Genomic DNA, 25,702 nt, shown 5'->3' on the forward strand with positions numbered 1-25,702 from the left:
AATGAAGGCTTCTTTTTATTAATTTCGCGCCGAAACCTCAGTGCCAGTACGTCATTGTGACGTCACAGATTCATAGGTTAAAAAATCAGGCTGTTCTGGCGCGTAAAACAGCTGAATTTAATTTTGACAACCTTGGATTCTTTAACGTGAATAAATCTAATAAGGACGTGCTATTTTGCATTTCGCCCTCATCGGAATGCGTCCTCGTAATCGGATTGTGGTTTTGGCTCGTAAAACACCAAAATATATTTTCTAACGTTGAAACGTGGTCGAAAAAAAAAGACAAGGACACCTAGGCAGTTACTATTTCGTCAAAAACCGGACATTTGCGCTTCCATCAACTACGAAAGGCGGCGCCTAAAAACCACAGCACATTCCACTAATAAAAGCTACGCCCTCCGCTCGTGTTTAACGACACTGCTGTCAGCTCAGGAAATATTAGTCCGGGTTCTGTGTTACTTGTCTTGTGAGCATGCAAAATATACTTACACGAACTCAAATGCAAGCCGAGCGAAAACCTCTGAGTTTATCAGTTGCTGGCGCCAAAACCGGAAGCGCTGGTCATCCTGTTATCAATTAAAAATAGGATAAACGCCGCATCGTGGTGGAGGATCGGAAAAGGGCTTGCAGGGAAGGAGCAGCACACCGGAGGCTTTTGAGTGCCAGTAAGACGGATCGTCTACGCAACGCGTTCAAATGCTTGTTGCTACATGATTGGGAGTATGTCTTGTTGGGCTGTAGTTGGTGAAACACGGCTGTTAGAAGAGGGACGCAACTTGACACACATTGTCCGCGATGCGCGTGGACACTTGTCCGCGCATTGTGGCTATTGCTGATGTGAGCGGCGCTTCTCAGACACAGAAATAACGGCAAAAAGCCAGAACACGCCTGCTAGGGAAATTTTAGGAGCCTACTACGTAAAGAAAAACGGGAGATAACGGCGTCAGTGACACGTTCGTATCCTTGTACCGGTCAGAAAGGGCGTTGGGATCGACGTTAAAAGGACACTAAAATGAACAGTAAATATGTTTAGATGGGCAAACTATCGTTTCTGTCATTTGAAAAAAAAAATTTAGCAATATTAATCACCGAGAGAGAGCGCACCCATCACTCAGACGTACCACGTGCCCATAGTCTCGGCCCTGGCGCCCCCTTTAAGAACATGGAAAACAAAAACATTTCCCTGTTCTTTTTTCTTCTCGTTATTCCCCTGTTGTCTTACAAGTCCTGCGCATGTCTTCGATATATATTGTGTGCAATTCATAGATGACCTTTGAGGGCATAATGGAAACAGTTGGTAGCGGTGGCGCCGTCTTTTGTGTCCTTCTCCGGGTATGTGTGTCAATTCGTGCCTCTGCTTAAAAAGTCTGGGGTTTTACGCGTCGAAACCACCGTCTGATTATGAGGTACGCATACATCTACAAGTTATTGAACTTCTGTATTAGGTGTAGCGGGGCACATATGTTTGAGACATGGGATTGCTGAATCAAAATAAACTTTATTATCTCTGCGCGGACAGTGTTTGTCGATTGGTTAGTGTCCGTGGTTCGCTCCAATGAATGAAGCGATGCGTTGTATTTCAACTCACCCGCTGTTTGGGTCATATGCACGCCCAGGGAAGCATTAGCATAACTGTACTGGTTTGTCCTGGAAACTGTTGTGCTTCTTCCGAAAATGCCTGCCATGCGTTACCTGCAATGCCGACTTGATCGCTTAGTGCGCGAATTGTCTCGCGTGATCACTTGTTCTTAAAGGGGGCGCCAGGGCCGAGACTATGGGCACGTGGTACGTCTGAGTGATGGGTGCGCTCTCTCTCGGTGATTAATATTGCTTGTCTGGCCCTTATGGCCCACTTAATACAGCCCAGAGTGTGCCGTTTCTGGCCATTGACCTCTGTCTTTTCTCGGGTGTATAGAGAGGCAATGCGTAATAGGTCACGAAAGATAAGCCGCTCCATCGCTTAAGTGAGTCTTCGTTCTTCTCCTGAGTCACCGGCGAGCTATTACATTTTCTAGCATCGCACTCGACGTGGCATGCCTTTCAAGATAGTTCACAGTTAGCTTGGCATACTACATTGCGAGCAGATTTTGTTTGTTTTCATTGCGTGAAGACGGTGATTTTGCCAATGTAATCAGCAGTGCAGACGAAGAGAGAGAAAAAAAAATGCAGTCGTGCAAACATCGCGGTCGCGACATTTTTATATACTATAGCTTAAAGTATCCGTGTTGTGCGACTATACTCGGAAAAAGCGTGTGCGTACTTGTGCGTGGCGGAGTCTCGTAGTATTGGAACTCGAAGCTGAACGCCGATCTGGTGCACGAAGTCCTTAACGCCGTCTCCCTCTGCATAAGCGCCTTGGCAGTGCTTTCCGTTTCCCACTGGCCTTTGCAACCCCAGTGCTAACAGGCCGATGGGCTTTGCAAGTACCCACGCATTGCAGCAAGATGAAAAAGAATGTGACAGATGCGATAACGCCATTGTGTTCCATTCGGCTTTGCGACTGCTTGTTTGTTAGTAGTGCTTATCAACTGATACGGCAAGCAAGAAATGAGGTGCTTGGGTTGCTGTGCGGGTGCAACTGCAAAACCGACAAGGGCACCTCTATTGATTTGCATCGCGAATGGTCGGAGTAATTCATGAAACGACTGGAGGCGCGACACTTTTTCGAGTGTAACTGGCCCTGCGAGTTATCACTCGCGTTGGCTAGAACCATTGCGCAGTCAAGTTTCCACTACGCCTCACTGAGCAATGGCAGCGCTGAAAAATAATGCATTCGTAATAAATGTTACGAGCGTGGCGACTAGTCCGCCAAAAACGAGATTGATAGCTGACGCGAGGCTTTCTTTTTTCATAAACGCAACGTAGGAAACATCGCACCACGGCATAATAGAATTTTATCTCTGTGGCTGCAAGCCACACTCAGGCGTGGGGGCACTCAAGCTCCGTTTTGCGCACTTAGTGCTCTTGTGTGCTCCCTCTGGGTTCTTTTGTACGCCCGGCGGTTTGCGTCCCTAAAACTAAAAATCTGTTTTATCCGTGAGCGTCATTTGTTTTAATCCTATAGTCGTTGATTGCTGAGACGCGACGAGCGTGTATAGACCACCGGCGCAGTGACCGCGTGCATGCCTTGGTCGTCAGGAACCGCTGATAGAAGCGTCACTCGTCCTAATTCGCGGGGTCCATCTCAGTTGTAGTGTTCACTATTTGATGGAAGATTTGCAAAGCGTCAACGTGTCTTTGCATGTGCTCGTGACTGTGGTCCAATTTGAAGCCCCTCCATGTACGCGCCAGCGTCGGCCAAAACGTGTATGGAGAAGAGCTTTAGTCCAACTCGGCGACGTTTCTGCGGGCAGCTTGCGGATGCTTGTGTTCATCACGGCGCGAGGCTAACACTTGAGTGAGACAGCAAGCATTCTTCGAGCTTCTCGTTTCTTACTCGCGTGCGACTCTCGTCACTTCCTCTTGTACACTTTCATCGGCGCGCGAGGTTAGCTTCCTTCCTGTGGCGGCTTCAATTACATTCCCTTCATTCGTACATACATACAGGGTCCCGAATCTTTCGCTGCACGTGTTCGAAAAAAAAAAATGTTTTGCGCTCACCGCTGCACTGTTCTTGCTCAAATTTTGCAGAACGATCACGTTTTGACGTCGACTTCCTCTAGTATGGCACTTGGCATGGTTAATTGCCTGGTTTTTAAGAAAAAGGTGCAAATTTGCCTACACTTGTGGGAATGCGAGCCGCTGCCGCGACGGCGCAAGCATAAACTTCTATCGCCACCTGCCGTCAGCTGCAGAATGGGCTGCCTTGCGTTGCCCGCTCCTGGAACAATCTCGTAACGTTGCCTGGAACCATAGTTTCATACAATAATCATATGCCTGGAACAGGCGCCTGCCCTCCCTGAAGCTCTGCTTTCTGCAGCTGACGGGAGGTGGCAACGCAAGTTTATGCTTGCGCTGTCGCGGCAACGGCTCGCATTCCCACATGCGTAGGAAAATTTGCACCTTTTTATTTCTTAAAAACCAGGCAATTAATTGTGCCAAATAATACACTATACGTAGTCGACGCCAAAATGCGATCATTCTGCAAAATTTGAGCAATAACAGTGCAGCGGTGAGCGCAAAAACTTTTATCGAACGCGCGCAGCGAAATATTCAGGACACTGTACATACGTGTACTTTCAAGATGAGGCTCAAAAACACGATGGCACAAGCGTGCTCAAAGCGCCAAAGATGCATCGTGCAACAACTTTGTTGCGGCGTCGCTGCAATCACGGTGGGCGTGCTCATCGCGGACTGCGATCTGAGGGTGCGCTGCGACACACCCCCCAGTGACGTATCACGACTTGTCCGCCGGGGATTCGTAATCGCCGCGCGAGCCTGATAGCGAGCATGCGGCGCCACAACTGCTTGCTGAAGCGGTTGCCGCACGCCAGAAATGAAAGCCGACACTAAACTGGAGGGCGAAATCGCGCATAGGGCGGCTTCTCTTTGTGCCATCTCTCGTCCGCATGCCGGTGCCTTTAGCACGCAAGCGCTTGGTGGGCCGCTGCAATAATGGCATTCGACTCGGGGGAAGCCGGCAAATGGTCCTTGCGCGCGCCGTCGCGAACAAGTGCGCCCGCTTGAGGACTTGACGAGCGCCTGGGGCCGCACCCTCGTATTAACCCGTGGTCGTTTCTTTGTGTCGTATCCTTCGCGCGCTTTATGTCGGCGCGGACACGTGGGCGCGCACGTCTTGTTCTTCCGGCGCTAAGTGACGTCCCCGATTTCCGGGGCCGAGCGTTAGGACAGCGCGATACCCTTGTCAGTGCCTGCCCCTGTGCGTGCGTGCCTTAGGAGCGGCGTCTGCCGACACCTGTCGCGGTGCGTTCACCCCGCGACGACCGGCGCGGCCCACTCGGCGTCCCGCGAAGGCCGTGGGCGCTGTCGCCGGCGGGATGGCGCCGCGCTGTCCGCGTGCGTGGCGCTTGCGTTCCGAATAGTCATGAAAAGCTCGGTGCCCACGAAATGTGCAGAAGGTCGTTGCAACCGCCCACTGGTCGTCAGCAGAATGGGGACATCGTGTTTTTGTAAATGATTCGTGTTTCTGTTCCAGGTCTGTGTTGTGTTCGGTTCAGTTTGCGCTCTCGACGCCCATTGGTGCGATGCAGTGTTGCCCCCCCCCTCCTCGCACACACACGTTCGATATAAAAAGGTGGATCGGTACGTCTCATTGGATCCCAGTTAATAAATTCTTCGTCCATAAGCTGTGAAATTAGACGATGCTGTCGGCGCATCGATCCCGAAGCACTTTACCTGGTTTCGCCCGTTGTAAATGTTCTAAATACATTTTTGTTTTTTGTTCTTACTGTCCACCATATCCAGTAGATGCAGCGCAGGTAGTAACGTTAAAAAAACCTGCGGAGCTACACCTCCCTGTTGTCTCCTTTTCCCAATTTCGAAAGCTAAAAACCACACGTGTGACTCAAGGTATCCCTGTCACCGCAGTTGCTTCGCTTCTTCTGTGCAGAATCAGAATGAGGATGTAATAAGCTTTTTTTCTTCGACCATCGGAGACCAGAGTGGGCAGAAAATTGGCGCAGCATCTCAAGCGTAACTATAGAGCATCAATGTGACAGTATTAATGCGGATTTTTCTTACGAAGGAAAGCAGGGAGCTCTCAGGAGGAGCAACACCAGCCATTTCTCAAATTGTGAATGACTCGGAAGAAAAACTCTTCAAACGCAGATGCTGGTTATCCCTCCTGGGCGCATAAAAGACGTCTTAAAAGGGCCCTGAACCACTTTTTATGGAAATCGAGAAATGCATTTGAAGTTAAAATAGACTGTTTTTGAAATACTTTGCCGCAAAAGATACTTCAATGCGTTCAGAATAAGTGGAGTTATTGGCAATCAAAGGGTCGCGTATGATCCCGTTCGCTGTGCACCGCGAGTCTTCAGTGCCTTGCACTGCGAAGGCTACAGCGGAGCGGGGCGTGTCCTCAACGCTCCGCCTACTGAACGCCACTGTGGCGCGCAGTTCAAATTTGATTTTGGATGTTCACCTAGAGACCACTGCCGATTTCGTGGCCCACGACGCGCCAAGTGCGGTTGTCCTCAGCGAGCTGCACTGCGCTCAGCCAGCGGACTCGTCGCGGCGGCCGCCCTATCTACGCTACGTAGCGGGCCACAGCTACACGCAACTGTAGAACGTAGCGTTTGCTTTGTGTATACGACAGGGCTTGAGTGCGCGCTCACGCTGTGTTCCAGTCTGGTCGTGCTAGCGCTACGATTGCTACGTTGTCCTGCATCAGGTTGACCGACGGATTGCAGCCACATCCAACTTTGAAGCGCTATGTGAATTTTGAAGCTCTATCAATAGCCCAATACGAAGCGAAGTCTGCCACAGGAGTGACTAGGAGTCAGCGCGTGCGTGTGGTCTGACCTTTAGTTTCGAGTAGTTCGAGGCTATAGTTGAGTGTTCAAAACTATAGTCGAAATTAGCGAGACCCGACGTCTACGACACCGATAATGAGGGTGGCCAAAGTTTAATTCCTACGCGGCCGGGTAGCCAAGGCCGAGCATGCATGCGCAGACGACAGCCGGCTTCTTCCGGAAGTACACTATTCTCACAGAAATGCGAAAGCACATTTTGCATACTTCAGCCTGTTTATTAAATTGCATCAATAGATATACACAGTAACTGTGGGAAGAAACGCACTGATGCAAACACCCTTCTTGATTGATGTCAGCTATTTACCAATAGCGGCCGCGTATGAGAATCTGCTATATTACCAAATAAAGCGTCCGGAAAAGAGTGAGGAGCAGGTTTCTGTTGAAAAGAGGGCGGTTGAGAAAAAGCTGACTCCGCGCTCCGCTTGCGATTTCTACGCGCCGCTCAATACTGCAAAATTTGGCGGCGATGTTCACAGCAGCGTATGCTATCCGCGGACTGTATTTTTTCACCATGCCCGAGGGGTGGATGGGTGGTTCAGGACCCCTTTAAGGTAGGACTGATAGCCTATAACACGGAAACCGCTTGTAGTAGGAGTAATAAAGATTGTTTTCACTCATTCATAAAGATGTTTACATTCTGCGCGATGCAGTTTTGTGTAGGGAACGCATTTCTTTCTTTCTCTCTTTCTTTCTTTCTTTCTTTCTTTCTTTCTTTCTTAATTTGAGCGAGCAGCAGTGGAGATAAACTGAATGTGTTTTCACTAGAACCCGCCACAAGATAGAGGTCTGCATCTTTCTGGACAACATGAATAGTCAGAACGATGCGGGACATGTTGATTTTTCTACACGCTGTGAAACGCAAAGCTGTTGAATGTTCGTAAGAGCCCGCGTACAATAAAATTTGTTTTCGTTTATTGAGGCCGGATGTTGCATGTTGCGGTCACCGTGAGTCGTTTCGCATCCTATCGACAGAAAATCACGCACACAGCTGTGCTCAGCAGTTTGCGCACCGTTACGCTCGTTTGTGTCCATTTTAATGTGGTCGAGTGGAAATGATGTTTTGTTCGTTCCAAATGAGCACCATGGCAGGCGCAGGAGCTCTCGTTTTTGTGTTGCCCGCTGCACTGTTCTGATAATGATGGCGCACGACCTCATTGCTCACAAAAAGGCCAAGTCTCGGAAAGCATTCTGCGTGCTTGAGGTCGCACGCAAAATTGATCTCGCGTACTATGATTCTCTTCTCGAAGCTTTCTTTACTGACGCGTGGTTCAGTGAAAAGAACGCATGCCTAAGCTTGCCGTCGCCGTATAGCTACAATTAGTGTTATGGTTGACCGCTGAAGTTTGATATTAGGTTTCTTTGTCTCGCTTCTCCCCTCACCTTTACATAAGAACGGTGCCTGAAAAAGCCCGCACATCTTTCCGAAGTGAAAGATTTGTTCGCACGACAGCTTGATTATGAACTGACTCCGCCTATCGCTACACCTCCCAGCGGCTCGGGCGCCGCATCCATTATAGTTTCCGCAAGCTTCGCCACATTCTTTGACGGCGCACCCTGGCTCCCACTTCCTCTCCACGCGTCGATTCGTCACAACGTGGGTTGATTACGCGTTTGCGTCTGTTTGTTCTGCGTGCGCGGCCGCTTTCGGCGCGAACTCGCAATACAGTCACGCCGCCTCCGTGTACGTGTGCATTGTACTTGCAGTTATTTGTCGCTCGTTCATTGAGAATTGCCGATTCACAGTAGTCTTTGTATTGGCCCCGCTTGATCGCCTCTTCCGCGTTTCAACGGATGTTCCCGCGTTGCTGAGAGGGACGGTCGACGCACGCCCGAACCGCATGCACAGCACACTTTCGTCGTAGGCCGTACCCTTGCCTCCATCGGCTTGCAAACACGCGTGTCACTTTCCGTTGCGTTTCTACTCGCGTCCTGTCCTGCTCGTAATTGATGCCACCGGCGAAAGCGGCAAACCGAGAGAGGCACGTAGTGTAAGGGCGACGCCGTCGCGCGAAGAAAGATAAAACAAGCCGGGCCATAAGGACAAGATTTTCTTTCCGCGTCGTCGTTCCTTCCGGCTGTACGGTATAGCTTCTTGGCCTGTTTGGGCCTTCGGTCTGGGCGGATGCGCGCGCGCCCGCTCTGCCCGCAACACAACCGCCGGTGCCTTCGCGCCTCGGGATTGTCCTGTCACGCGGTGGTGAAGCGGCGGCCCCGTGCGACGCAAATGCGGCGGCGCGCGCCGCCGTTTTGGCGCTAATGGTCCGCGCGATGCGCCCAGATGCGCTCGCGTCGCGCGCGAGGCGAGCCCGCGGCGCAGCCGGCGCTCCAGGCATAAATAGCGCGTCCAGCATCCTCCCGCGCCGCCGTCCATCCGCGCGAGGGAAAGCCGTTTCGGATTCCTGCGGAACGTTTACCGTTGTTATGTCGTTTGAGAAACTTCCTTTTTTTCTTCTTTTTTTGTTCACAATGTGCTCCGGGTGACTTAGAAGGTGAAAAAAAAAAAAAAAAAAAAGGCGAAGCAATGTTAAAGTCGGTCTAGCTGGCTGGCTCTTCGAGAGTCGCTGAAAGAGCGAGCGCCAGCGTGTATGCGAAGGTTCCGAGCCGTCGGACGGATCATCCCTCCGTCCGGCGCATGCGTTCCCAATTGCATTTCTTTCGCCGATGTTCGCCTAACGAGCTTTCTTACCGGAGACATTCGGTATTGATGCACGTTATATATATATATATATATATATATAATTGCGCTCGCTAAAAAACGTAGTACAACTGGTGGAACCGAGAGCGAGCGCAATGTTCTAACTCGAACGTGGCGGATATTTCGAAGGCCCAGTGCTCTCATGGGCAACCGCACTGCCGCTCGACCACGCAGCCGCGCGTCGCCTCCCAAATTCCCGATGATTCTCTCGTCAACGCTCTGGGATCCCAGAACCGCAACTTCTGGTTCCACTTGTACATTCTGAGGACACGGTCTTGTGCTATTAGTTCGAATGCAGATTTTTTTTTGTTGTTGTTGTTGTTCTTTCGTTATTTATTCGTCACGGAAAGCAACATTTTCGTCGCTTCTCATTTCTGTTCACTCGCCAGTTTATCGCACGAAATTTGCTGGTGAGCGATATATGAGACAGAGTATGAACCCTGCCGCATCTATAGTGTTTCTATGCGGTGACGGTTTCAAATTTTGATGTGGTGCAGTAAAGTGAAAAAAAAATCTGCCCAAGCACTCCGTATACAAATGGTTCACCAGCGAAGCTGAAACGTGCGGCCCCGGTGTTTATCACTGGGTTAATCCCGACGGTTCATTAAACGACGGCTTGGTAGGCTACCGGATCCTCACTACGCAGTTGCTGCTTGCACTCGGCTGCTCGAGCCTGTTCTTGTGCCCGGGCTGCAGCATCGGCACGGTGTAGACAAGCTCGTTTCCGCTTCTGCTTGCGGCGTGGCTGATCGAAGGCTGCATGCTCCTCAGGAGTATACGTATGACGCGTGGCCTACCCATTTCGGAGCCGGAGAGAAACTGCTACGCGCGTGCTCGGCTGCGACGGAGAGCAACGACGTCACTACTGGCGCAGCTAATCCAGCACCACCTATAGCACAAGGCCTTTTCACTCCGTTCCATGACGTCATGTTACCTAGCCCGACTGCCATAGAATCTAATGGGCACGCTCCCGAATAGGCAGCAGTGATTTTGACCAGGTAGCGTGACGTCATGGATCGGAGTAAGCAGGCCTCGTGCTATCTAGGTGGTGTTGGCTAATGCGGCCTGGACCGACTGCCATAGAATTTAATGGGGATGCTCCCGAGAAGGCAAGTGATTTTGACGTCACCGCTTTGATCACGCCAGCCTTGTCAATGGAAATTTCGGGCCAGGTAGCGTGACGTCATGGATCGGAGTAAACAGGCCTTGCGCTATCTAGGTGGTGTTGGCTAATCGCGCGCCTCTCTTTCCCTCTCTCTCTCTCTCTCTCTCTCTCGCGCGCGCGCGCATGCGCATGGGGTGGCGCCGGAGTTTTCTGAGTACGGGCGACCGACAGACGGACAAATCGGCTAGCCATATACAGCTTCGCTGTAAAACAACAGGCAGGAAGGCTCTTCGAACACGACAGAAGCCTAAGGATCTGCGTTCCACTTTGCCAGCTCGGTGGTTTACGAGGTGGGCGGTGAGGAGGGAAACAGGGAGGGTGTCATTCGTCTGATCTTGCCGTGTTGCTTCCTGCTCGCTCGCACTCCATGGTGTCTGAGTTTAGTGCGTCGAGTATACCGCGATCAGCGTAACGTTTGTGAACAGTTCGTTAAACGTTTTCGTGCGCGCCGAACTCGCACGTGGAAGTGCCGGCACATCAGGACCGGTCGCATGATGGAGCGGCAGTTCGCGCTATTAGTGCCCAGCAATCTGGGCGCTCATCGTGAGTGCGCTTTCATTTGCGGCTGACCATTGGGGGCCAGCGCGTGCCCATAATAGAAGTAGTCTGGCGCTTTGCACTTCTGGTGCTCCATAGTATAGGTGCGGGTGCTTGCGAGTTGGGTAGCCTAGCCGACCGTGCGAGATGCGCGCGCCGGAGTCTGTTTCACGCGAGTCACGACACCTCCGCCGGTGGACCTGTAGCACGCGCGCGGCTTGCGATCGGTGGTGCACAACGCACGTGGCACCACCGCCTCCAGGAAAAGAAGAAAGGAAAGAGAGAGAAGAAAAAGCGCATGGGGCGACGACGAGCGTTCTCTCGGGCGACGCCGCTGCTGTGGTCGTATGTATGATATTCACGGCCACGCCGGCTTGAACACGGAACGCCCATCGGCGTGTTTTTCGGCGCGCGAGGCTTCATCAAACATGTAGCGGCACGCGGTACGTTTTCGGCTCGCGCATGCACATTCCAACTCTCGCGCTCGCTGTGTTCTTTCCTTGGAAAGGCACAGCTGCGGCCGAGGTGGACGGTGAGTTTCGGCGAATCGTGGTTGCCGCCATCATTTCTCCCGTTTACTTTCATTGGGAGGATATGCATGGCGAGAAGCTTATTTTGGCTGCCATATCTGTGTTTTCTTTGTTAAAGTAGTAGAAAGCGTGGTCACTTCCTGTTCCGGTGGTGGTTAAGACGATTTCAGAAGTGCCAATTCCAGCGCCACAGATAAGTTACATGTGGTTGTAGTGGCTCGTGTGCACTTTTCTATAAAGTTTACTCTCTCTCTCTCTCTCTCTCTCTCTCTCTCTCTCTCTCTCTCTCTCATTGGGGCTGATTGTTTCAACGACATGGCAGACCAACTGGCACGATCACTTGCCTCATCTGAGACTCCTGTATCTCTTGTGTCATATCCCCGCGCTCTCGACCAAGCACTAAAATCTAGTGTCCGATGGGACACACGCGCCTTGATGTCCCCGTGTGTCTGCTTTCTTCTCCGTAACTTTACCCGGTCGCAGAAAGTATCTCTTCGGAGTCTTCGGGCTTAAGTGGACCTTAACCATATCTGTCACGTGTGCTTGGGTATCGACAAAAGACGACCAAAGAGCGTGTCCCAAGTGCTCGAGTCCTCTGACAACGTCAGGTCTTCCACACCTGCTTTGGAAGTGTCCTGGAATGCGGGCGACCAGACTTGAGAAATTAGGAAAGGCTAAACTGAAGCCGTGGACCTACGCGAGAACTACGACCGTTGGGTGGCGGACAACAAGTTTGCTGAAACGCTGCTGCAGTTCTAGTACGATGCAGGGTTGGAAGCTTTTATTTAACTTTCTGTGTTCTTTCTTTATTAATTATTTATGCCTTGCGCCCAATCATTTTTTTTTTTAATTCGCAGTTTCGCCCGGAAGGACGAAGCTCTGACTGCGATAGCAAGGTTTAGCGTTGTGTTTGAACTTCTCGGACGTTGTCTAGCTAGACGCGGGTCCGACTAACGCAGACGCGATATACGCGTGTGTGCCACAATTTCTGGCACCCTTAAAAGCTTTACCACGCCATGCAAGGCCTGTATAATGACATCGTACAGGCGCCACTACGCTGCCGGTAAACAGCCGCGCCAGCCAGTAAAATTACATTAATTTCATGTTTAAGCTTTGATATCGTTCTACACTTTTAATAGTTTGCTAAGATTTAAGATGGCATGCGCTGGTGATAGTTATGTTTCATGATATTCGTTTTTGGGCTGCCATTCTCAAAATTCTGAGGAATAGTGTAGTCAAGAATGTAAGACCTGGTACGAGAAACATTAGTGATAGAATTGTGTAGCAGTACAACCCGCATCATGGCATGTAGCATACATATACCTAAATACATGCGGAACCTCATGGAAACGACGACGGCGAAAATTCGCTTGGAGTGTTCATATAATTGCTCTCGCAATAATAATAATAATAATAATAATAATAATAATAATAATAATAATAATAATAATAATAAATACCGCACTACGTAAGTCGTAACTACAGTCAAACACCTTTATAACGAAGTGATTGGGGTCGCCAGAATACTTCATTATAGAGGTTACTTTGTTGTAAAGATGGCTCACCGTACCGTTCGCAACAGAGCGCCTTTAAAAAAAAAAAAAGGAGCGCCTTTAGCAAAATTTCGAAAGATACTTTGTGAAAGAAGTCACCAATTTTCTTCTGCACACTTCGTAAGAGGAAATATGCTAGTACCTTATGGCATCGACGTTCACGTCGTGCTAATGGCGTTTGTCAAAGTATTCGGCTATTCGGCCCGCGGGGCTTTTGTATCGGGGGTGGGCGGTGGAACTACGTGGCTGCGGAGTCCAGACGCTCTCGCTTGGTCCATTTAGTCGTGTCGATCGGCGATCCCTATGCGCGGAGCAGCTGTGTGGCGGCTGCGGAAAGCTGTGGTGAAGCCGCTACGTGTTTGTTGTGAAGCAAACAGATAAGCCTTCGGGACCGCCTAAATTTATTCGTTGTACAGGCAAATTCGTTGTAGTCGTCTTCGCTATAAAGGCTTTGACAATACATACCACGATTGGGAAAGGAGCGCACGGGAATCCTTCTTTATCAGTCCTTTTCGCTGTAGAAACGTCCGACTGTACTTGGGACTCGTCAATGTGATGGTGGGCAGCTGTGGCGCTCAGCCGCGTGGGGCACAAGTGTGGAAGCACGTTATGAAGCCAGCCGTATAAATGCGAAAGAATTCGTGGAAACGTGTGAATTCGGGCATATGTCGGTGTCGCACTACTGAAATGAACACAGCTCAACAAAAGAGATGCGCTTCACGCAGTGTGCCACCACAGAGCGCACTGTTGCGGCTACCACCAATTGTTACAAGCTGGTACCTCCAGTTGTTACGGGGAGGGGTGTTTCGGCGACCTTCAGCAGTGTATGCTCGGAGCTCGGGCCAGATTGACCATCGGAGAGGGTCCGGCACGGAAGACGAGATAATGTAAAAACAAATGACAGAATACATATTGTTACGGGTGACCGGTGCGCTCCAAGGCAAAAAGTACAGAAACGTTCGGCGTGCGTGCTCCTGCATGCAAGGGTAGAGAAGATCCATCGTGGCGTCTCGCAAGGCCTTCTTATACCCTCCACCATCCAGGCAACCCCATTCCCTCTTGTACCCTGGTAGAGGGCCTTGTCAGCACACTGGTCAGCGCACACAGGAATTCGGAGAAAAACACTCACTGGCGTAGAGGGGGTGAACGTAGGACAAATGAGAGTAGGATTTGCACTGGTGCATAATTCCGTCGCGCGCACCCGACGTGCAAGTCTTTTCATGTAGACGAGCGTGACAATTAGGCACGTCGTGTCTCAGGCGCTTGGCATCCGTTCCATTCATGGCTGCACAAAGTGAACCGTAACAGCACGCTGTGTTACAACAATCGTTAATTATGTGCTCGAAGCCACCGCTTTCTCTTTTATCACTCCCGCTGTTTGCGCTACTAATCAGTGGAGTTTTGCCTAAATCTTCCGAGTTTCTTTTTTTTTCTGCGCCATCGTGTTTGACATAAATTGCGTACTGCGTTTTGTCGCAAGCGTCATCGCACGCAAAGTGGCACAGTCTGAGTCTGCTAATCTGCGTTTAAGTGGTCCTGACCTGTCGATCCATTTTTCGGTCGCGGGCGAATAGGAAAATATATATATATATACACCAATGCCGGCGACCGTGCTATTCTTTGATCACTTAATTTCTTGTTTGGTCCTGTTTCGATTTTACGGCACTTTGTGTAGCACCGTAAGATCAAGGCCACATGACATCCCTACTTCTCGCCAGTGCTACTTGTCTGGCGCGAACCCCCCCCCCCCCCCCCCCCCGTGTGATTCCCTTAATCGCATGCGTTTCGCCGTTCCTGTTTGTTTTTGTTCAAGGCATTCACGCGCAGCGCGATGGTCGTAATCGCATCGAGACATCTGTGCGTCGCCTGTGCTTCTCGTTTTGCCTGGGCGTCTGTTAACCCGGTTGTGTCGTGCGACAAAAAAAAAAAAGGGGGACAGCGTTTCGACCTGTCTTCGACCCGGTACGCGCGTCCCTTTGCGCGTGGGGGAGGCGGCGGTACCTTCTATAGGAGTTGTGTCCTGTATTAGCCGATCCGGTGGTGGGGGTGCATACGTGCCTGGGCATCAGCACGGTCCCGTTCTGCCACCGCTGGAATTTACCGTTCTCCAAGAAGGTCAGGGAAATACCGGTGCAGCCGCCAGGTGACCCGTCGGGGTAAGGCGAACAGAAAGCAGGAGCACTCGTCAGTGCGGGGTTTAAGAAAAGCCGTGGTGATAAGCCGTCGGGAGTATCGGGAGCAGGCAGGCAGTGCGCCCGCCAGGCCCCCGGGGCTCTGTATACAAATCGAATCTGGCGGGGCGGGGCTCCCAAGGGCGTTGAGCTGGTCGAGCGCACTGGAAACGGCGGCCCGTTCCATTCGTAGCGCCGAGGGCGAGAAGGCTTTGTCGTCTAGCAGCGGCTCGCCCTCCGCCGCATGATGTGGGTCGCGTTGGCCCTCGCCGGAGCCGCCAGAAGTCAACGGAGAGCGAAGTTGCCGAAACGTCCCGCGGCGCAGCTCCAACACCGCCGTCACTGCCGTTGATGCTGCTGCTGTCTGCCGTAATTCTTCGCGGCTGCCACTGGAGTCGCAACAACCCCCGATCGCCGTGATCTCTTCCCAGAGCTCTGTTGTAGAGAAAGTGGCAAAGTGGCTGCGTCTCGGGTCCCCAGCCGCAGCTGGCGTTTGTCAACAGCCTTTCGCCGCCTCGCGCGCGTGTGTGTTTGTCGTCGTCTCAGACTGGAGGAGACTGCAGCGCTCGCTCAACGCCGTGGGCCTGTGTGCGCTCGCTCGAGAAGGCTGGACGTCCCATCGCCTGGTGTTTGTGCACGGCCCGGCTGCCCACTCGCGCGGTGAATTCCGCGTTAAGCTGGCGGAGAGGCCGACCATAGGCTGAAGTGGGGCCCCGCGGCCGGATCGCCTGCTGCTGCAGGTTTGCGATGGCTTTCGGACTGGCTCGGTACTGACCCACATTGTGGCTCTTTAAGCACGTGCTCGTCGTTGTGCCGGGACGTCCGAGGGGCAGCTGCGTGTGTGCACTTGTCTGAGACGCTGTGGAATTTCGCCCACCGCCGCTGCAAAGCTGGCCAGTCGGCTCAGCAGCGACAGCCAGCCGGCTATGGAGACTTGGATTGAGAACCTGAACAATCTGGTGATCGCCCTGAAACAGGTCTCGCCTTTGTTTCCCTATTAGTGATTTCGGTTTGCAGCCTACGTTCATATATGTGCGTCTTCCGCGAATAGAACATTAAATGGAGTGCACAGCGGCAGTACGTCCTCCTCTCCTTGAAGAGAGTTTCGCTCCAGCGACAACGAATGGCCGCGTGCACGCAAAAGGAACGAATGAGATAAACGAGCTAAAAGGAAATTCATGTCGCGTGTTAACGTGGTATGCACCTACTGTCATTGGGTGGACAATTTTGGAACATGGAAAGTAACGAAAAAACAAAACATCTTGTCGCCGTCTCCAGCCTGGTTGCGCCGAGCATAGGACGCGCATGATGTGTACACTACGAATCTGCTCTCTCTGCCTTGTATTTGTACAGCTCACTGATATATTTCGTCGGATCAAAGCTAATGACACACGCGGCACGTATGTTCGCCTTTGATGCACGAACTCTTCTAAAGGCGGATGTTGCGGGCTCCTGCTTGCGTGTAGTGAGTGCACCGACGCCTTCGGGCTTTCCTTTTTGGCATGCGTAAACCCGTTTTTCGCGCGCACTTGTACGCGTGTTCTGTTATCTTTTTCGACAAAACCACTGCGTTTGCATAGCTCCCGCCATCCGTGTGGCGGCGTCATAGACAAAATCTGGTGCAAATGGCCTCGGCAACAGCCCCCTGCCTTTACCGCGGTACTGCAGCAATGGGGTCGCCCGCTTCGATGGAAACGTCGCGCGCAGAGTTGTCCGCCGTCTTGATCGCCTTCAGCATGCGCGGGAGAGTCTGCCTGCGGTGCATATGCTGCAACCCTCGATCGCGTTTCGTGCGACCGCGTTTGTTTAACTTTTCACTTCTTGATCGCTGCTTCGGGTGATGGAGAAACGTAGTAGTCCTTTCTCGACGAAGCTTTTTTTATTCCCCCTCTAATTGTTTGCTTTTCTCCGCGGTGTTTCGAAGTGTACCCCAGTATCACAAGGAGGGAAAAGTAACTGCAGCTACTGCTTGTTGTATATGCGCTATAAAAGAAATGTCAGATGCTAAACAAAAGTTCCAGAATGTCTGTCCTTCAATTTGCCCTCACTGGATTCAACGAAAATAATTCAATGGGGGTTATATTGTCAGTTGTTGGAGGGGGGGGGGGCGCATAAGATTACGGTGCGCGCCTATATAACGCGTCTTATGTTTTCTTGCAGGGCTCGGATCCCCGGGCTGCCACGTGCCGAGGCAAGCTGCAGTACCGCCGCTCCAAGATCAACCATGAAATCACCAAACAGATGATGATGCGCAACGGAGCTGAAAAGCTCTTCAAGTGAGTATACCCCTTTTGTACGCATTTTTGCACTCTTCTAACTCTTGGTGAGACCAATGCAAAGTCAACAGCTTCTCTGTCGCCGTTCATGAGCAAGGTTGATAATACCCAATTTCACTTGGAAGATCTTTTGAAGGAAATGTTGCAGTTGAGGCTGGTGAAAACTAATCGAGTGAAACTGCAAACTCTTCACCCGCATGAGCAGGTGAAATGAAGTCTACTGGCAGCATAGCGGCACAGACACATTTCGCGATGCTAAAGAAACTACATTAAATAAATACGAAAAATAAATGAATGCAATGTGCTCGACACGATTTCAGCCGGTGCCATTGAGAGGCAAGCAAGACACGAGCGGCGTCTTGTGTCCTGGTCGCCTTTCGTTGCTAAAAGGCGCCTGCGCAAAGCCTGGAAGCCAACGAGGTGCACGCATTGCGGGCCGAGTATATGCGCGGAAGTGGCGGCCGAGTTTTAGGAGATGCGCGACGGTTTCTTTTTCTCGCAGTGTTCGTTTTGCGAGGGTGCGAAGACTCCGCGCCGTGTCGCTGCTCGGGGACTGCCGCAAGACTACATTCCTTTGAAATTGGGCCCCGCGAGTCGGCCATGTATGCATGGTAGTTTCTATCCTCCTCAAACGATCGAGGTCGGCTGTTGTACGGTGGTGGCGGGGAGCGGATAATGGCGACGATGGTGGTAGTGGGGGGGGGGGGGATACCGCGGTGGAAACAAAGGGGGGAGAATTCGCGCGTCACTCAGGTTAGTCGACCGGAAAGAAGTAAAGGTTGTGCAACCGGAAGCAGGGACATCTCGGCGTTCTCCCTAGGCGCGCGCCCATCCATCTTATCCACCAGTCGTTTGGGCGAATATGCACTCCGCAGGCTTAGCTATGAAATTCGCGTCGGTCTTCCCGTCCCGTTAATGCCTTTTTTTTTTTTTTCGTTTTCTCCTGGGCATAAGGTTGTGGCTTAGTTGTGGCCTTTTCACTGCAGCATGTGTGCTGCGAAAAGGCGTGTGGTGCGATCGGAAAAGCATACGTCGACCGGCTTGAACCAATCGACGGCTCTGGGATAAGTCTGGAATCGAAGGAGCGTGTGTGTGTGTGTGTGTGTGTGTGTGTGTGTGTGTGTGTGTGTGTGTGTGTGTGTGTGTGTGTGTGTGTGTGTGTGTGTGTGTGTGTGTGTGTGTGTGTGTGTGTGTGTGTGTGTGTGTGTGTGTGTGTGTGTGTGTGTGTGTGTGTTTTCCTTTCTCCATGTACATGCGTGTGTTCGCGAGAGTAGGAAGCTGTCCTGCCGAAGCCAAGTCGTGCCCCGTCCACAGCGCCCCGAGGCGCCTATTACGCATAATGTGGTACTTAGGAACGCGGTAGGGGCGCCGATAAGCCTTCCGGCGCGGCCTCGCCGTTCTGCGGGGACCGAACAAAAGCGTTCGCAATTAGGCCAGAGCGCGCTTATCCAATTAAATCGTGCCAGGGGCCGTAACGGCGCAGCGAGCGACAAGCGATGCGCGTTAGCGGCGAACGCTGCCCTTGGAGACCGGAGTGCAAACACGGCCGCCATGTTCGCACCATTCGCTTTCATCCGTTGACCCGAGGGTTGCGACATCCAAAAAACGCTGTCTGCAGATTTAAAGTTCCTTGTATATTACAGTCTCGCCACTTTTTACGGGACCGCTATTGTTGAGAATGTTCGCGTCAGTGGATCGGATGGCACTGGCATATACGTGCCCCGAGTGATTTGTATGCAAGATGAACTTAGGTTTAATTTTGCAGATTTCTTGGCGGTCTCTTGCGTGTAAACGAGAACGTTCGCTGTATTTCTAGGAATGTGAAAAACGTCCGTGTACCACGCATTGGGTGTACGCTAAAGAATCCCAAGTGGTCTAAATTATTCCGGAGCCTCCCACTACTGCGTGCCTCCTGATCAGGTTGTTCTTTCAGCACGTAAAACGCTAGAATTTTTTTTTTTTATAGGAAGCGAGCAGCCTTCCGCTTCTGTAAAGAATCAGAGGCCGTATTTTCTTATGATCCCTTCCGTTTTCAATTCCTTATCTCTCATCCTCGATCGTGCCGAGTCGCCGATTATGGCGATAACGGTGGTGTTCGAGCGAATGACCAAGTGCGAAAAGAATGTAAAGCGAAATGCATCATGTCGAAATACGGCCCCAGATTTCAGGCTACCCGCGTTGCGCTGCGCCGATTTTATTTACGATAACAGATCGCGGCTGGTCCGTGCTTTAGTCATTGTTGCTTGTCATCGGCCTCCCATTCCGCTCTTCATTCCGTCCGAATTTTACGCTCTTGAAACTCCTCGGCTTTGTACTCGCTGAGTTTTGCTAACGTTGTCTGACCGTGTGTCAGCGTGGTGCAATATAGCCGGAGGTTTTCGAGTAGCTTGCGTGATGGCCAAATGTCAGACGTCAGTACTGTGTCTTGGCGAACTGCTCAGTCTGCCACGAGAAAGCATGGTCCTTTTGTGATGCTGCTGGCACTTGGCGACGTGTTTCGTTATGACGAACGGCGAATACCTGCGCGCTGCGGAACAAAGAAAGCGAAATTCGACCGCGCGTACCTTCTATATATAGGCTCAGGTATATCGGGCTCACCACGACTGCGTGGCTCACATGCCTATGTGGCTGTCTCTGCAGATAAGCATTGTTTCTGAAACGCTACAGCCAACAGTTCAAATCTATAACTGCTCCCCAGTGTCGCACCGCTAGAGTGCTCTAGACAGTGCTCGTATGTACAGTCGTCCACACAATTTTACGGACCGAGGAATCTGAGAAAAAGCTTAATGTCTCAGCAGCCTCGCAACGCAACCTGGTGTTCGCATTTCCAGCCGCTGCTAGTATATGCGAACAACATAGTGATGGCCGCTTTCACTGGCTACTATTACAGGCTGCTCGGAAATTCAACGTTTTACGAGAGCCCGTGGTCCATAAACGTTTGTGGTTGACTGTACGTATACGTGCGTAACGCGCGCATAGCGGCGTATATAGTGTCCGCACCTCGTGCTTGCATGCGAACGCACGAAGGGGCCATGTGTCGAGTACAAGTGTAATCACTGTAGCCCATTAAAAGGCTCGAATGATTACTTTCCTCCTGCTGTTAGAAACGTTCGTTGGTGGACGATCCTGGTGAGTTCAAATGACCCCCCCCCCACCTTCCCCCCAACCTCTCGCGCCGAGCAACAGATGCGACGAATAGCGGGTCAACAGCAGGTAGAGCGGAAAGTAGTTCGTTTTCCTCGTTCATGCATGCGTCCCTATAATTGAGGCCTTGCTTGGTGCATGCGCGATACGCGCGCTTCGACGTGTGCGTCCGCGTGGAATACCATCGTGCCGCGGGGTGTGGCACCCGTCCCGTACGCAGTGTGCCCCGTGTCGCCAGCGCGTGCCCTGGTGCTTTTCCTCGGAGCCTCGTCGTTCGATGGCATGCTCCAGATAGGCCGATCCGCACTGGGAGAGAGGCTGATTGGAGGGGAGGAGGGGGGAGTTTCTGGGGTGTCCCTGTGGCTAATGGTTCCGTCCCCTTTCTGGCTATTATTATTCCTCCGTGACTCACTCTCAGCGATCCACTTCTAGCCCCAGACGCTTGCTTGTGGGTACACGACCGTTTTATTTGCTTTGTGTCTTGTTTTCTCCCTGCAGTGTCGTTGTCTGTCGTCGTCGCCCTTTCATTGGCTTCCCACTTGCGGCAGTCCACGATGGGGCATATACCGCGGACAACGCGCTTGTAACGACCGCGCTGTCTCGATGAAGTATGTTTCTTTTTCGTGCGATAGCGAACGCCGTTCGTGCGGCGTTGATGTCAAGGGCTGCCGCCGCCGCAGCGACATTTTGGACGGCGAAGGCGTTTTGAGGGCGCGCCCGCATTTTTCTTGGCGAACGGCGTGCTGTCTGTATGGGTCGTGTGGCGCCTTGTGCGTTCTAAGCGGCAGTCGCTTCGCCCGCGGCACTGCACGTTAGCCGAGGCAGTGCGTGCGCCCGCTTGCTCGCAGTGAGAACAGGGCTACGACTCGACAGCTGCGAGTCGCGACTGCTTGGTTCGCGCCGTTCAAGACGCTGATAACCCAGCGCGCAGCTCGATAACCATTGTCAGCTTGCGAAACCGGTCGCATCTCCGGCGAGACGCATCGATCGGCCGCATGCTTTCGTTTTCCCCTGCCAAGCGCCTCTTGATGTTGAATTTATGAGCATTGTTGCGACGTTCCCTCGGTACATTCTAGTGGCCTCCTAAGGGGATATGTTAGAGGAGATTGTTGCGCAGAATTGAAGTGTGTCGGGAGTAGTGATTATGTTTCGTAGTTAAGTTTGCTCTTGTATTATTTCTGTGTTTGTGCAACCTGTGCAACCTGTCAGCATAATTCATTCACTGACATGGTGATTGCTTTGGAAACAAATTTAACCAAGTAAGGTCGCATTCCTTGCATTTTGTCTACTTTGCACGCTAATCAAATGCTTATTTCTTTTAGTCTATGATATAACCATTGCACTTCTGTTGCAATTATAACTGTAAGGAAGCAAAGAAAAAAAAAAAGGATGATACAACTTGGCTGCTTCTCCAATGTGGTTGTTCCGTCTCTCGCGTAGGACTCGAGTCATTCATTCAGTTCAAGCGCGCGTTTAGAAGTCTGCCGTCGCCGTCAGCAAATTGTGCTGCACTAAATAGGAGAGCAAGTATATATATATATATATATATATATATATATATATATATATACGCATAAATCCAAGCAGACACATGGCGCGAAGGCAGCGGCGCGGGTTAATCTTGTTGCAACTGGCGTTTCCCGTGTGCCGCACAAGTTCGCTGCAAGTGCGCATCCTTCGCGCTTGCGTTTTGCTTCCGCGCGAGGCCAGGGGCGCGACCAGAACTATTTTGTTCGATACGCGTTCTGTTCAGTTGCTACGACGTCACAAAGTTGCAGTATGCAAAATTTGTGACAGCGGGACGGAGAGAGCAGCCAGTCAGGAAGCGATGACCTCCCCGGAAGTTTACTTCCGTCGTTTGTCGTCTGCTTGCAAACAGTATACTACAAAACCAAATGTTTCTCGTCTTCCAAATGAATTAAATCTTTATCTAAAAAATGTATTTTTTCTTCTCAAGCCCAAACGCGTTTTCAAATAACGTGTGACTACTGCAATTTATAACTGTTAGGTTCTTTGCGTCGTCCCTAGGTGGTGTCGCGCACAGCCGAGAAGAAAAAAAGAAAAAAATAACGACGGGAAGAATGACGCACTTTTCAAGAGGCAGCGACAACATTCCAGTGGCTCGCTGGCACCGATGATGTTGTCGATTTCCCTGTACAACCAACGAATTATTTGTTTCAAGAAACAAAAACGACGCCGGAATTCACTTTCTGCCATTTCTTCAAACGCGTTTCGCACCGCCACCCGCTCTCCTCCTTCATCTAGAAACGCCAGCACAACAACCTAAGTTCCCAACGGAAGCGCCATTTTCTCGAATTAAATTATGGATTGGATTCAAACATGCCATTCCGCAGCCGAAAAGGCCGCCTGTTGGATCCAATCCAATCCACCAGACGCGCCATGCGAAGCCGTATGATCGCTCCAAACTTCTCAACTCCCGTCGCGTTCGGACGAAATGCTCGGTGGGCGGATGATTGACAGGAGCGTGTCTTCATTTTGACGTCACCAAAAACGGGGCGGCGCCCCGCGGCTGGCGACGTCGGCGCGGAGTAGGCCAATCGCGCGCGCCGGTAACCGAACGAACGCGCCGAACAACCATCTCCGATCGCACCCCAGGTGTTCGTTTTGTGGGAGCGGCAGTCGCGTTCCGACGTAGACAAATTCCGGTGCGTCGTAGTAATAAGTCTGTCAATTTGGGACGTAAAAGCCGATCTCACCGTTGCATCTGGGAAAAGATAACGACAAAAGTGTGAATTTGGATGTTTATGGACACCCGAAATCCATTCTGTGGTCCCTGTTCTTGCCCTCGGCAATAGCATGCAGCCTGAACAAGTCTGTACGCGTGAGCTGTGATTGCGCTTGCACGGCTTCGCTCGTTTACCGGCACTCACATAGAAATGTGCACGACACACAAATTGCTTTTCAAGGGCTCTCGACTATTTTCTTTTTATTGCGAAAGCAGCGAAGAGCTCGAATCTGGGTTTGTTGTGCGCGTCCGTTCCTTTTCGCAGTGGCGTTGTCGTGAAACATTCTCACCGTCTTATTAGCCCTGATCATATGGCAAAGGAAAACAAAACTTTCCCCACTGCCGCAACTTGGGATTGAAATCATGCGCGGTTGTGTAAGTGAAGAGCTGAATTCGTGCGAACCACCGCGCTGCACTGTCGTGCGGCTTCCTCTCTTTGCATTTTGTGTGGGGTTTGTAGCGTGGGCAACATACTCTGAGAGCGGCGTCTGCGCATATCGGAGGCAACAGCAAGCGACGTCCACGCATCATAGCGCGATGCACCAGTCGTTTGCAGCGAACTAGTCACTTTCCTCTCGCGAAGTGTTGTGTCACGATATCGCCTCCGCCGTCATTGTTGCATATTGCCGGGGGAGTTGGAACAGGACTAGACAAGTTTTGCACGAAGTTGGGGGCCGTTCGAGGGGCGACTTGGAAAAGTAACTGCTATCGCAGTGAATAAGTATACAGAGCCATAAGAACAGCTGGCGTCGGCTGATTCTTTTTCTTTTTTATTGTTACGAATCTGCTGCACTAGCGCGCTTTTTTAATAATCGGTCTAGTAAAGCACCCGTGATGTCGGGGAACGGAAGCGCCTGTCTGTCTGCAGCGTGGTTAGCGGAACAACACGCGTGGGTCGCGTGCAGCCCACACCATCCGTGGGCACGCGTCGTGAGCGGCTTCTGCTGTAGGGAGGCAACCGACGCGAGTCGAGGCCCGAAGAATTCGGCTCTTAGCGCCTGCCTCTTGCCGTCTGGTAGCGATAGGCTCGGTTATCTCTGTCCCTGCCTACGGAGAAACCGGTGAGTTTGGTTCGAAGGCACCTCCAATCGGGTCATTGGCCAGGCTGATCCATCTGCCGCCGGCGTCGACCGCTTTTCTGGGCCGCCGCGTCTGGCTGGCTGGCAAGCATGCGCGGGTGTTCGGGGACGACTGTCATTTCGTGGCGCCAATGCGCGACGCCCGTTAAAAATAAACCTTCTAGTTAAGTTTCTGTGACTCGCCGCGACGCCACGCCTCGCCTACATTAAAGGAACCACGAAATGGTAACATTAAGTCTGTTTCAACTGGTCAAGCATTCTTTCAGAACTCCGTTATCACTCATTTAGCGGGAAATTATTGTTACTGAAGGAAATTAAGGCCCCGTTCGCCTTCGAATTTCGCGCCGAAGCCTCAGCGCTGCGTAAGCGTGTCGTCACGGTTAAGTTTCCACTTCGTCCTCAACGCGCGGGGACTGCTTCGTCCTCCCCCCCCCCCCCCCCCCCTACTGCGTGTACGGTAAGAGGCGGGCACCCCAGCTCGGTGGAATAATAAAGTTTTCAATCAATCAGTCAAATCCACTTCCCCTTTCGATTGCAAGGCGGCTAGCGGCTTCATCAGCTGCGGCGAAACTTCTTCGTTTTCATTTCACTTTTGATTCCGTGCCCCGAAACTTTTGCGTTTGGAGATGGGTGTTTCGCTGCCACATCTTGACCTGTCAGTACTTCGCTGCTAGCTGGTATAGACCAAAAAGCCTGATCGTGTGCGGAACTCGCTTTCTTTCGACGCTGCGCCGCATCCTTGTGCTGCTTTCTTGACCGTACCGTGACTACTAAGGCACTCGTCACCCGAGTCACATTTTGCGTGGCGCGGCCGCTGCGTCGAGCGGAGCAAATCGAGACGTGCGTGGCAGTGCCGCCTTATGTGCCGAGCAGGTCGTTCCTTCAGCGTCGTTAGTGGCCGTCAGTTCCGGTCACTTTAAGGTGGCGCTCAGACCGTGACACCGCGGTTCCAGCAAAGATAAAAGGTGAAAGGGACCGTTGGTAGTCAGAAATAGGTGGGAAAAAAGAAGGCCGCACCTAGAATATTATAGAACCACGTAAGCTTATTAAACAGGATGTCTGTAAAAGTACAACATATCCTAGACGAAGATGGAAACAAACTGGAAGAGGACTCGGCATTAAATTACATCCGAAAAATAACAGCCGAATCTTTCCAAGGCAATAGACGGCGTTGCTTATAAGGTAGGCAAGTACAAGACAGTTGGCGACAAATTAGAATGAATTTAATTTATAAAGATAAGGGGGACGAAGATCGAATTCACTCATATAGACCATTGACCAACCATTACATCGGTAACATACAGGTCAGCAATGCAGGCGATTAAATTAAAGCTGCAAGCATGAGCAGAGAATAATGGCATATTGGGGGAAC

The 25,702-nt window shown here is 51.5% G+C and overlaps 1 protein-coding gene across 3 annotated transcripts in view; it reads left to right on the plus strand.

Moving 5' to 3' along the window:
• Rhp (GTP-Rho-binding protein rhophilin) overlaps nt 1-25,702 on the plus strand; it is a 225,301-nt gene that overhangs the window by 148,808 nt on the left and 50,791 nt on the right. For all 3 annotated transcript variants that reach the window (XM_075704420.1, XM_075704427.1, XM_075704434.1), the window contains exon 2: nt 17,246-17,361. In XM_075704420.1, coding sequence (XP_075560535.1) covers nt 17,246-17,361 — 116 coding nt within the window. The remainder of the gene's footprint in view (nt 1-17,245; nt 17,362-25,702) is intronic.

Source organism: Dermacentor variabilis, chromosome 1 (assembly GCF_050947875.1).
Source record: "Dermacentor variabilis isolate Ectoservices chromosome 1, ASM5094787v1, whole genome shotgun sequence".
Taxonomy (NCBI): domain Eukaryota; kingdom Metazoa; phylum Arthropoda; class Arachnida; order Ixodida; family Ixodidae; genus Dermacentor; species Dermacentor variabilis.